Source organism: Patella vulgata, chromosome 1 (genome assembly GCF_932274485.2).
Source record: "Patella vulgata chromosome 1, xgPatVulg1.2, whole genome shotgun sequence".
Classification (NCBI taxonomy): domain Eukaryota; kingdom Metazoa; phylum Mollusca; class Gastropoda; family Patellidae; genus Patella; species Patella vulgata.
The window spans coordinates 20,616,861-20,631,159 of record NC_065879.2 but is presented as its reverse complement, the minus strand read 5'-3'; the positions used below and the strand labels follow the sequence as shown (position 1 = coordinate 20,631,159).

Sequence of the window (14,299 nt, the reverse complement as noted above, 5' to 3'; positions counted from 1 at the left end):
TACAGCTTGCAAATTACCCGCGTGGTGTCTGGTTTACAGTGTTATTAGGGTGACCTCGACCTAGTTCTGCACGCCACTCATGATCTTAAAAATAGAGGTGAAAGTCTACAGTGATAAGAATGAAAATTTAATGGAGTTTAAAGGCGTCGTTCCTCCTTGTCAGTGATGCGGGACGGGTGGCCTGACAAGGACAGCTGTCTAGTCGTTTGGATGGAACGAAAAACCGAGGTCCCGTTTACACATTGGCGTGCACGTAAAAGATCCTTGGCAGTTGGAATTCGATATAAGAGTAGGCAGTAGTGCCGCTGTCCGGGGAAAATTTCGCTTATAGCGCACTGTATGGCGTATGCCTGTCTTCATTAGCCCAGTTCGGAGCAGAACAGTAGGACGTTAAACCCAATATCATTTCATTTCATAGAATCAATATTTGTTTTACAAATCAGACATTTGTCATATCCGATTTGTGAAGAAGTGCCTGGTCCTGTGAGACAAAACAACAAGGCTTTATAAGGTCATAATAATATCACCCCTAGTGGAAGTGAAAGTAAAACTCTAGGGACGCACGAAACATCACAAAGCAAATGATAACGAATGTGAATATAGCCTTAAGACTACAATGATAACCAAACATTTACATACACGCCTATAAAAATCTCAAAATGAAAAAAAATAGCAATTGGAATCTTGTTCATGTCTTTAGCAGAACAGAAGTTTATTTACAACTCAGCTCATATACATGATATAGAGGTGGTGGTTTATTTACATATTTAGTCAAGGGGCATAAAATCTTTATTATTATCTGGGGATCACGGTGGCTAAGTGGGTAAGGCGCTGGCTCGCTAGCCTGGAGGTCGGGTGTTAGATCCCTGCATTGGCCGAGAAAGTTCATCCAGATTTTCCGGCGTGGTTTCCGCTTGTCAGTGATGCAGGACGGAGGGCCTGACAAGGACAGCTGTCTAGTCATTCGGATGATACGAAAAACCGAGGTCCCGAGTACACATTGGCGTGCACGTAAAAGATCCCTTGACAGTTGGAATTCGATATAAGAGTAGGCCGTGGTGCCGCTGTCCGGGCAAAATTTCCATCATAACACACTGTATGGCGTATGCCCGTCTTCATTAGCCCAGTTCGGAGCAAAACAGTAGGACGTTAAACCCCATTTCATTTATTATTATCTACAAGGACATACATTATTTTCCAACCTCGTGGGTTTTCTCCGGGTCCTCCGGTTTCCTCCCACTGCTAAAGACCACTACGCGCAAGCGAGTTATGTAAATAAAATTAAACCATATGTTAGTCCCGAAATGACTTAGTTTGTGTCGAGTGGACGTTAAACCCCATTTCTCTCTCTCTCTCACATACATTATTTGACAATTATTGGTTCCTTGGTTGAATTGAAATGGTCATTATATTTAATAGTATTAGGTCTGATATAATAATATCAGGATCTGAATTGCTGGCTTTCTGTAATGAAATAAGTATAGTTGAATACGTTATCGTTATGGTATTCATCGTCAATTGTATTTGATTTACATAAAGGACAAATTCGGTGTTCAACATCTACATTCATCCCTCTCGGCCTAAACCGGGAGTATTTGGCTATATGTTCTATATCTTATAAAAGTATATTTAAAATTAGCAATTACCAGAATATTATACTGGGGAAATATTGAGACGGTTGGAAACTAGCCTCTATAAGGTATTGAAGCATAATATGTGAAGATCTAGCGGGTTATCAATTTTACAATAGACAATTTAAAGCATGCAGTAGGCATGTACAGAATATAAACCTAAATGATCAGAGATGTTCAAATTCAATTTTGAAACGCATGTTCAAACCCTTCTCTATTCTATAGCCTGTGGAATTATGTTTACCTTTAAATATTATTATAATTAGGATTTTATTATTTGCCATATTACGTCATCTCTAATATTATCATTATTGATATATGGTTTGCGTCAGCATACCGGATTATAATTATGCACATTATTAAAATGTTTTTCAAAATCAATTCTTCGCACAAATTTAATTGGCCTTTATTGCTACTTAATTTGGGGACAGCTCACTTTCCCCACATCTATTGTTTAGAGTCTGGGTCCACCAGGCCATGACTAATTAATCAACAAAGGGGGTTTAAAGTATAGTCTGTAACAAGTTTGTGACACTTCAACAAAATGATTTAAATATTATTAATGAAAAAGATTACATGTAAAAAAATACATATAATATGGATTCTTATATTATACCATTTCCAGAATTTTAATAATATACAAATTAATACATATATAATATAATAAATAAATAATAAGTACAAATATATAATAAATATATATAGAAAAAAATAATAAAGGTAAGAAATACCTAAAGAAGGTATATACTATTGTTTAATTGTCTACATGTTTCGGGGGGGGGGGGGTTGGATGGCTGAATGGTTAGCGTGCGCGCGCTGTATCATAAAGTCTGTCATTGAGTCGATTGGCGTGGTTTCGAATCCCCGGTTGTACGTGACAAGGAGTAGGTCGCCTGTCCAATCTCGTGGGTTTTCTCCGGGTCCTCTGGTTTCCTCCCACTGCTAAAGACCCCTACGCGCAAGCGAACTATGTAAATAAAATTAAACCATATGTTAGTCCCGAAATGACCTAGTTTGTGTCGAGTGGACGTTAAACCCCATTTCTCTCTCTCTCTCTACATGTTTCGCCTGAGCTTGTCAAGACATACAATAAGTAATACATAGTAAGTGCATATATTAAAATGAGTAAATAAATAAATAAATACATTTTTATAGTATAAATATTTATAAACAGTTTTGATAAACATGACAATTCACAGTCCAACAAAATTCATAATTAATGGAGATATTTAATTTATTCACTATAATTTACGTAACGGATACCCCTTATGTTATTCAATATATTTTTAATTAACGGAGATTTCTAAGCTGACTTGGTAATTTATTCAAAGACTTAGCTGTATTTCGGTTTTACATTTCCTGCTTAAGTTATTATTCTTCCTCCATTAATTAAAACGTATTATTTTCCTATGTTTATTTATATAAAAATTAATCTTTAAATTTTATATTATCCGAGGTGCACTTCTCCATTTCTGGTTTATTCATTATAAATATTCGTCTCCCCCCATCAGCTATTGTTGTATCTGTACCTCCTATTTTATTATAAAATTTAATTGCTTTATCATTCCATCCCATTGCATCCCACTGCAGTCTAACACATCCTTCTTGTAGACTAACCTGTGACAAATATTGAAAATAAAAACTAAAATTAACATTCTCTCACATGTAAGTGGTTGGACGCTAGGATAACTCAACCCTCTGGGAATCCTACACAGAATATCGACCTTTCATTTACATTCAGTTTGGAAATGAACCGGGGTTTATTGTCCTATTTTTCTGGGGTGGGGGTGGATGGCTGGTTAGCGTGAGCGCGCTATATAATAAAGTCTGTCATTGAGTCGACTGGCGTGGTTTCGAATCCCCGGTTGTACGTGACAAGGGGTAGGGTCGCCTGTCCAACCTCGTGGATTTTCTCCGAGTCCTCCGGTTTCCTCCCACTGCTAAAGACCCCTACGCTCAAGCGAATTATTGAAATAAAATTAAACCATATGTTAGTCCGGAATGACATAGTTTGTGTCGAGTGGACGTTAAACCCCATTTCTCTCTCTCTCTCTCTCTCTCTCTCTCTCTCTCTCTCTCTCTCTCTGCACCAACTGGGTTAATGAAGACGGGTATTTCAACCCTGTGGAAATCCCTTCATCATAAGAGAATTATAAGTGAATATCAACCTTTCATTTATATTCCGTTTGGAAATTGAACATGGTTTAATATCCTACTTTTCTGCACCAACTGGGATAATGAAGAAGGAAATACGCCATACAGTGCGCAATGAGGGAAACTTTCCACAGAAAGCGGACTACGGCCTACTCTTATTTCGAATTCCAACTGTCATAAAATAAACATTGTAGTCTATCTTTATTTTCAATCACTTGTTGTTTTTGAAAAAAACACGGTTGCTGCTGTTGTGATGTTATTAAGCACCAGGAACTAAATGAGGGAGTGCAATGAAGCGCTTATGTCGATGGTTTAGAGTTCTTGCGCCCCCTTGATTTGCTGCCATCATTCTCAAATGTATATAACTCACAGGGTTTCATTACACTTTTCAAAATCTGTTCTAACATAACTAGAATTGTGAAATCATTTCGTCATACTCAAATTGCTCAACCAATGTCAAGCTACGAATTGACTCTAGCATATTCCACACCGTCAACAATTTCTCTGACTGACCCTCATAACTATAGAACCATAAATCGACACATCGAATATTTAGATTGATCGAGTGAAAAAAAACTTTGGACAGCAATTCATTTTAAATTGAAATGTCTTCAATTCTCTATTGAAGTTTCATTCCGGTATGTTTAAGAAATATCACTTCAACATTTCATTTTCCAGATGCTTGTGAGCTTTGGATGGATTCTCAAAGTAAATAAACAATTTACCTGTGCCAATCGATTTACAAGAGCCCGTCCGACACCTTTGCCCCGCTCAGTTTCTGTAACATGTAGGTCACTCATGAGCATGCATTTTCCCATCCATGAAACATAGAACGGACTGAACATAGTGTATGCTATTGCCTTGCCTGAAATACAATACACGAAAACATAGTATTCTCTATTCAGTAGAATATCCTGTATTTTACACGGTTGGGCCTACTTAAAATATAAAATAATTCAGTAATTTGTCAATAAAATATCTGTGTCGTTTGCAGACTAGTAAACGGTTTTATCTACAAGTGCTGTGAGTGTGTGTAATGTGAAGAAATGAATTTGACAAAGAAAATCATCGTTTCGGTCGACTTCGAATTTCGCCTGTAAAATGGTGGACCTAGCGTAACTGGCATCCCAGCGAACCGGGTCGTAAAGTGTTGCATAGACTCGTCAAAGTATAGAGTTATTAATCTCCCCTTCTATTCTGTCCTAATGAGGGGGGAGGGGGTCATAGGATCTGTCATTGAGTCATAATGAAAAGTTTTCTTTAAAGCCGGGATTGGCATCCTTGTTATTATTGTCGAATATGTCGGCCCATGTGAATCTTGACCACCTGCGAATACCTTGATCGTTTGTGTATTAGTAAAATAAAACCAATGCGGAGAATCGCCATTGGTTGGTTAATTTCAAATTTACCCTATCATACTTTTATAAGCAATAAACAACTGGGTCACACCACCCACAGCTTATTCCGAGCTGAGCATTTCAATAATACGTTCGCTATTTTAAAGCCATGCGCATGTCTGGACTATCATATGACATAATTTTGTGTATCGCCGAAACCCAATCGGGGCTTTGGATGGCTAAGTGGTCTAGAGTGTAAGGTGTTTGCTTGAATTGGATTTTATATTGAAAATCTGAAATGCTTACACCTTGATAATTACCTTTTTCACATACCCATTCACTAATCCCCAATGACTTTTTTCTTTTTCGAATCAAATACAGACAAAACCCTATACCATCAAAGACTTATTCATTTGATAATTTAATTTTTTTTGGACAAAAATGTCCCTTTAAGTAACAGATAAGAATCACAGCCTATAATTGCCCAAGGTATTAATGCAAATAAAAAGAATAATTCTTTTTTTTGCTTTTTTAATTCTACTGCTATCCTTTGTCAGACTGTTTATAAATACTGATGAAATTGTAAATGTGAGCACACCTTTTATAACAATATTACAGCATCTTTTTCGGTATCTATACCTTTATTAAAAAGAACAGAATTTTTAACGATTTAATATGTACACCAAATCTTGTACATGTATATATATAGAAATTAATGAAGTTAAATTATGTAATCTGACGTATCTACATTTGATTAGCTCAGTTCATAAGCCTCATTCAGTAGCAGACGATACATCGCCACCTGCGCGGTGTTTGACCTAGTTATTTACACTTAATAGTCCCATTTTTCCAGTTATAATGCTACTGTACGAAACTCTATAGACTAGACCATCCAGTACTTTTTAAACTACAACATGTAAAATGCCTATTGTAAACCTGTTTGAATCATTTCCTCTGTAAATTTCTAATTATATACAACTTTTTTGTTTAAACTTTCATTATTGTGTATCAAAGCCACCAAATATAGCAATATCTGATACTTTAAAGATCATATTTTAAATATAAAGCCCTATTTCCTGACAAACACTGCTCAGCCATTACACAGAATTTTCTACATTGAAATAACTCATTGCAAACTTGTACTGAACATTTTCTATATAAAATCCTAATTCAATCCAATTTACCTTTTCACACTAAGTCCACTTAGTAAGATTTATTACTACGAAATATTTATTTAAAATTTAAAAGACTTTCTATCATTGTTAGTGACCGAACTCAAAATCTGAATATTTTTAATATAGTATTAGTGTATAAATCCAGGCAATGTTTTTAACTGTACATAACACATTTTAACTTTATACTTTTGTACACTTTTAAATAACCAAAAATATCTGCTTTTATTTTTGTAATATAATTTTTTTGCCTGGGCGTATATATATGTTAGTATTATAGTTTTGCCTAATTATGAAATATATTTAATACCTGATATAATTGTAATATTTAATGTTTATTTTTTCTGGGAATAAATTTATAAAATAAAAAAAAAAAGAGTGTCGCGCTTCGATCTCTAGCTGACCCGGTCACCTATAGCTATGGTCGTGGGTCGTGGTCGTGGTTTCGATCCCTGATGTGAGCATATGTGACTTGGACATAGGGGCGCCTTCTGAACCGTGTGGGTTTACTCCGCGAACACATGTAAGACCCCTTGGAGTTCGCTAAGATAGTACAAAAAATAAGACAATTTGTCTTTGATATCACCTTAGGTGGAAGCGGATGTCAAGCACCACGAACAACCAATTGAACAACTAGTTCGTATATCTCTACATCATCGGCATTGCCCTCACTGGTTCTTTATTTTTAGTGGGGTAATTGCAATTGTTTTCAGGGGAGGGGGGTGTATCATGTCACCACTATTTACAATAATATAATTGACCTAGATAAGGACAAAGAAAAGGGTAAGATCATTCTGCTTTGCGTACCAACCTGAATCAATTTTTTCAGCTACAAGACATCCAAATAAAGGTTTTTCACCAAAACCATCTTTTCTGAGGGCTGTAAACAGAATAAAATTTAATATTAATAATAATTATGATAGGGTGACTTTATTAATAGGGTTTCCTGCAATCTGATTAAAACACAGATCCTATTTCGTTTCGTGTTTTATAGTTCAATGTTACTATTATCAACTGATGGTGTCACTTACTGATGATGTTATATATTATGTTACCATCTACTGGTGACGTCACTCTGTTTACTGGTGATGTTATATTCGCCACTCAATGTCTACTGATGATGTTGTTATGTTACTATTTACTGATGTTGTCACTTACTGTCTACTGATGATGTTATATATATATATTACTTAATGTCAACTGATTATGTTATGTAATATGTTACTTACTGTTTACTGGTGTTACTCCCTACTGATGATGTTATATGTGTTACTGGTGTTATGCTTTACTTACTGTCTACTGATGATGTAATATATGTTACTATCTACTGAACATGTCACTTACTGTGTACTAATGATGTTATATACGTTACTTACTGTCTACTGATGATGGTGTATATATGATACTTACTGTCTACTGATGATATTATCTCATGGGCCCAGCCGTGAAGAAGTGCCTGGTCCTGTGAGACAAAACAACAAGGCTTTATAAGGCCATAATAATATCACCCCTGGTGGAAGTGAAAGTAAAACTCTAGGGGCGAACGAATCATCACAAAGCAAATGATAACGAATGTGAATATAGCCTTAAGACTACAATGATAACCAAACATTTACATACACGCCTATAAAAATCTCAAAATGAAAATGGTTTTAGAGCAAAAAATAGCAATTCGAATTTTGTTCATGTCTTTAGCAGAACAGAAGTGGGTTATTTACATATTTAGTCAAGGGGCATAGAATTTGTTTATTATTATCTGCAAGAACATACATTATTTAACAATTATTGGTTCCTTGGTTGAATTGAACAGTTCATTATATTTAATAGTATTAGGTCTGATATAATAATATCAAGATCTGAATTGCTCGCTTTCTGTAATGAAATAAGTATAGTTGAATACGTTATCGTTATGGTATTCATCGTCAATTGTATTTGATTTACATAAAGGACAAATTCGGTGTTCAACATCTACATTCATCCCTCTCGGCCTAAACCGGGAGTATTTGGATATATGTTCTATATCTTATAAAAGTATATTTAAAATTAGCAATCACCAGAATATTATACTGGGGAAATATTGAGACGGTTGGAAACTAGCCTCTATAAGGTATTGAAGCATAATATGTGAAGATCTAGCGGGTTATCAATTTTACAATAGACAATTTAAAGCATGCGGTAGGCATGTACAGAATATAAACCTAAATGATCAGAGATGTTCAAATTCAATTTTGAAACACATGTTCAAACCCTTCTCTATTCTATAGCCTTTGGAATTAAGTTTACCTTTAAATATACTATTCAAAAAAAGTAGGGGATATTTGATTTTTAAGTGTTATTAAAGTCACCTAATGAAACTGACTAAGAAACAAATGACAAAATGAAATGAAGTTCACATTCATCGATTTATTCCAAATGATCGTTAGACTAAGTAAGGCACAGACTGACCATTATAAGGGTAAAATGATACCCGGGGTCAAACAGCAAAGTTACCACAGCATCACAACCAAGTCAGTAACGGGTAAATCCTCCTCTGTTTGCCAAACAAGCATTGATCCGACGTGGCATACTCCTAATGAGACGTCTAAGGTCATTTTGGTCCAGATTGTCCCATTCCTGTTGCAACGCAGCAGCAAGTTCTTGGACATTGGCAGGACGTTGTTGACGTTGACGTAACCTCTGTCCAAGCATGTCCCAGACATGCTCGATGGGGGAGAGGTCGGGACTCAGTGCTGGCCAAGGTAATGTGGTGATGTTCTGTTGTTGGAGGTAACCTGTAACGATCCTGGCCCTGTGACATCTTGCGTTGTCATCCTGGAAGATGAAACGGCGGCCATGACGTCGTGCGAACGGCACAACATGGACTGCCAAGATGCTGTCCCGGTAGTACTGGCCTGTAACACGCCCTGCAACAACATGTAAAGCCGTTCTTCCAGCAACAGTGATGCCTCCCCACACCATAACAGAACCACCCCCAAATCGATCATGTCTGATGACGTTAACGTCTTGGAAGCGCTCGTTTCGACGACGCCACACCCTCCTACGTCTGTCCAAAAAATCAACAGTGAACCTTGACTCATCTGAAAACATCACATTGCTCCAGCGTCGATTATCCCAGTGTTGACGATCCCTACACCAACGACGTCTTGCCTGAATGTGATGATCTCTCAAACAAGGGATCACGCGAGGACGTCGGGCGCGAAGGTGACCCCTATGCAGTCGATTCCGAATCGTCTGGCCACTCACTCTCACACCAGTGTCTGTTTGAAGACGAGCGCTGATCTGATTTGCTGTGATGACACGATTTCTCAAGGCCAAGGTACGGATAAATCGATCCTGGGCTTGAGTTGTCGCCCTTGGTCGACCTGAGCGTGGTCTGTCCTGTACAGATTGTGTATCACGGTATCTGGACCATAGCCTGCTTATGACAGACTGAGAAACATTCATCGTCCGCGCCACAACCGCCTGTGTTGTGCCGATCTGTAGCATGCCAAGGGCACGTAACCTTTCATTTTGGGTAAGCCGACGCATATCAAAATTTGTTTTCTGGTCACTAAAACAATTAAACTGATGTTTCCACCCTGGAATTCAATGCCACAATGACTGTAACATTCAAAGTCAGAGTCGTGCAAATCTTGGGTTGGACCCCCATGATGATCCCAAGCATCACCTGCATTCCATGCGGTAGCTATTGGTGCGTTTGGGCGTCACATGTAACTGGAAATGTTTCTTCTGTTAGGTTCTATAGTGACTTTTTTCGTAGTCATTTGCATATTTTAGTATTATGCCCCCAAAATCAAATATCCCCTACTTTTTTTGAATAGTATATTATTATAATTAGGATTTTATTATTTGCCATATTACGTCATCTCTAATATTATCATTATTGATATATGGTTTGCGTCAGCATACCGGATTTTATTATTTGCCATATTACGTCATCTCTAATATTATCATTATTGATAATCACTACCTATTCAATTGTACTTATTTTATTAAAAAAAGCGAAAATATATATATCCAGATATTATTATACAAGACCTAATACTTTTAAATATTATAAACTTTTTAATTCAAGCAAACAATCAATAATTATAAAATTATGTATGTTTTTAAAGATAATACTTAACAAATTTATGTCCATTGACTAAGAAATTAAAAGCCTCCATCTTGTAAGTATGTAAATAACCTATCACTCATATGTCATGTATTTAATGTCGAAGTCTTTGGATGATATTTAGTTAGAGACTTGGCTACATTAATTCCAGTTTTACTAATTATGCTACACGTACCTTGCACATTCTGAATATTTCTTCACAATCATCAATTACAGCATCTCTGATTCTAAAAACAGCCATTTTAAATAATATCGTCTCCGTTTGCCAGACCCAGCACTCACATTAAATGGTCCAGCTGTTACACTTATAAAGCGTAATATACACGGTCAATTTATGTGTTTCCACTGTTCAATTGACTATTGAGAAGTGGGCTGCCATTTTGTAAGATCGTTGCGATTCATGTCTGTTTTCAATGCAACGAGTAAATCTTTTTTTACATAACGAACCCGGAGCCACAATGACACAAACTAGGATAAATGATTGAAACGTTATTTACGTAAATAAATACTATGGTGTTCTATTTCGGCCACTTTCCGCGTTGCGCAACGCCCTATTTCGATATTAAGCTATGGAGAAAAAAAGCGACGTCGACTTTTTAACACGGCGTCGCCCTTTATAAAGAGACGCGTCGCCTTGTGCGTCGTGCGTCGCTTTTCAAAATTATTTATCGATTTACTTCCCTTAGGGAAACTGCGTTATTTTGCATACATTTTTAAATGTAAGTACAATAATTCTTAAAAATGCACCTACAATTTTGTAAGTTTTTTCGGTTTTGTTATATTTATAAATTACTATTTGAAAAATTTATATCCTATTATAATGTTTTATCTCAGAACTTTTGTAGTAGTAGCCAGGCCCTCACAATTGGGGGGGGGGGGGTATTGAATGGGGCATACGCCTGGGGCGACTCTTCTTTGGGGAGGGGGTGTATCATAACAAAACTATAAACAATATCCGTACAGAAAAAGCGAAGGGCGACGCGACGTGGGATGCGCCGCCTTTTGAAGCGCGACGTCGTGTTAAAAAGTCGACGTCCCTTTTTTTCTCTATAGCATAATCTTGAAACGAGTGACGCGCAACGTGGATTTTGCGTCGGTTTATTGAAGGGTGACGCGGGAAGTGGCCGAAAAAGAACACCATATATTACTGCTTGCAAATTACCCGCGTGGTGTCTGGTTTACAGTGTTATTAGGGTGACCTAGACAGCTCTATAGAGGTGAATGTCTACAGTGATAAAAATGAATTGAAATGAAATGGAGTTTAACGGCGTGGTTCCTCCTTGTTAGTGATGCAGGACGGAGGGCCTGACAAGGACAGCTGTGTAGTCGTTCGGAAGGGACGAAAACCGAGGTCCCATGTACACATTTGTGTGCACGTAAAAGATCCTTAGCAGTTGGAATTCGATATAAGAGTAGGCAGTAGTGCAGCTGTCCGAGCAAAATTTCCCTCATAGCGCACTGTATGGCGTATGCCCGTCTTCGTTAGCCCAGTTCGGAGCAGAACAGTAGGACGTTAAACCCAATTTCATTTCATTTCATAGAATCAATATTTGTTTTACAAATCAGACATTTGTCATATCAGATTTGTAAATTGTATTTTTGATTAATTTAATTGCAGTTGAATATCAAGATAAAATTTATTTTAGAAAATCAAAAAGAAAAATAGCCTACATTTACATTTCATCAGAAACATACAACGAACAACAACTGGATGTCAAACCCTTTCTCTTTTTCTGTTAAATGTTATATATATCAGTACACTATAAAACTTTACACGTGAGTAGTTACGTATACTGTTATTCTGAAAACATTGACAAACACTATCTAGAATATAGGACAAGTATACCCGGGGGCATAATAATACTAATTAGTTATTCGTGTATGGGAGCCATGCAACCATAGTACAATTTTAACATATTTATGAAAAACATAAAAAGAATATCGGGAGAGAGAAATGGGGTTTAACTTGCACTCAACACAAACGATGTCATTTCGGGACTAACATGGTTCAATTACATTTCAAGAATTCTATTGCGCGTAGATGTCTTTAGCGGTACATGTGATTCTCCTTAAACGGCGAATGGCGAACGCCAAAAAATAGGGATAATTTGACTTGATGATCAAGATTCCTTTATTTCCCGCGTATTTTTATTCTGCTATTTCTCTTTTTCTGTTAAATGTTATATATATCAGTACACTATAAAACTTTACACGTGAGTAGTTACGTATACTGTTATTCTGAAAACATTGACAAATACTATCTAGAATATAGGACAAGTATACCCGGGGGCATAATAATACTAATTAGTTATTCGTGTATGGGAGCCATGCAACCATAGTACAATTTTAACATATTTATGAAAAACATAAAAAGAATATCGGGAGAGAGAAATGGGGTTTAACTTGCACTCAACACAAACGATGTCATTTCGGGACTAACATGGTTCAATTACATTTCAAGAATTCTATTGCGCGTAGATGTCTTTAGCGGTACATGTGATTCTCCTTAAACGGCACAAAAATAGGGATAATTTGACTTGATGATCAAGATTCCTTTATTTCCCGCGTATTTTTATTCTGCTATAAAAAATTAGAACTACCGGGAAATTCATAACGGAACGAAGAAATGCCATGTGCTGATAATACGTGAAGTTAGTCGTATATTTTAAATGTCATTTAAAGACATATCTTCTATTCACTTAATTCATTAAATATTCGCTTATATGTGTTAATAATTTTACCCTGATGAAATAATAATTATTATTTGCAATTTTTCGACCAAAATTATATTTTAAGATAATTTAAAGTGGCAGATTCGTCTAACTTTTTATCCATATGACTACTACATGTTTACATTACAAAGTATGCAATAATTTAGACGAATCTGTCCATTCACATTTAAGTTAAGAGAGAACTCAGGTATTAAATTATCTTGAAATCTAATTTTGGTCGAAAAACTGTAAACAATAATTGGACGGTGTTATGCAAATGCGATTTAACCCTAAATTTGAGAGAGAGAGAGAGAGAGAGAGAGAGAGAGAGGCTTAACGTCCACTCGACACAAACTAGGTCATTTCGGGACTAACATATGGTTTAATTTTATTTCAATAATTCGCTTGCGCGTAGGGGTCTTTAGCAGTGGGAGGAAACCGGAGGACCCGGAGAAAACCCACGAGGTTGGACAGGCGACCCTACTCCTTGTCACGTACAACTGAGGATTCGAAACCACACCAGTTGACTCAATGACAGGCCGTATGCCCTAAATTTGAAGTTTTGAGAAAACACCGAAAATAGAAATCATTCAAATAAAGAAAAATCTTCCAGAAAACTTTTATTACTTTAACATCATGAAATACATTATAGGACTAAAATGTACTAAAATAATTTAAATATGGAATAGTAACCATGGGAACTTAATTTCGCCTGAAAATGATACAACCGATTAAAGTAATTATGCATCACCAACTCCAATTCAAAGTCTATGATTCCTTTAAAGCCATCAGTGTCTTTTCTTATATTTTTGTCACCATCAAAGCCCATATAAAACTGTGTGCTATTACCAGGAATAATGTCCACAAAAATTAAATAGTGTGGTGAGGTTGTGGTGAAATGCGGAAAACCCTCCTAAGTGTGAAGCATGAAGTTTTGACGAACTGGAGACGGCATGACGTCATTTTACCATTATGACGATTGAAGCCAGTGACGCCATTCCCAAAACATTAAGAATATAATTGGTTGTGTGGAGTTAATATAAATTTTCTTTTGTTTTAAAACGAGAATGAGGTAATACCTAATTTTTCCAGGGGAAATTTGTTTTACACAGTGAAAAGCAACACATAATATATAAAAATAAATTATAAAGTTATATTAAATCTACAAAGTTAAGCCTAT

General features: G+C 36.3%; 1 protein-coding gene across 1 annotated transcript; it reads right to left on the bottom strand.

Moving 5' to 3' along the window:
* Positions 1 to 672: 672 nt before the first annotated feature.
* Positions 673 to 10,908, bottom strand: LOC126816628 (thialysine N-epsilon-acetyltransferase). Its single transcript, XM_050543331.2, has 5 exons — positions 10,584 to 10,908; positions 7,705 to 7,756; positions 7,106 to 7,174; positions 4,511 to 4,650; positions 673 to 3,248 (listed from the first exon to the last, which is right to left on the bottom strand). Exons 1-5 carry the CDS (start codon positions 10,647 to 10,649, stop codon positions 3,060 to 3,062), a joined length of 516 nt encoding a protein of 171 aa, XP_050399288.2. The 5' UTR covers positions 10,650 to 10,908; the 3' UTR covers positions 673 to 3,059.
* Positions 10,909 to 14,299: the final 3,391 nt, after the last annotated feature.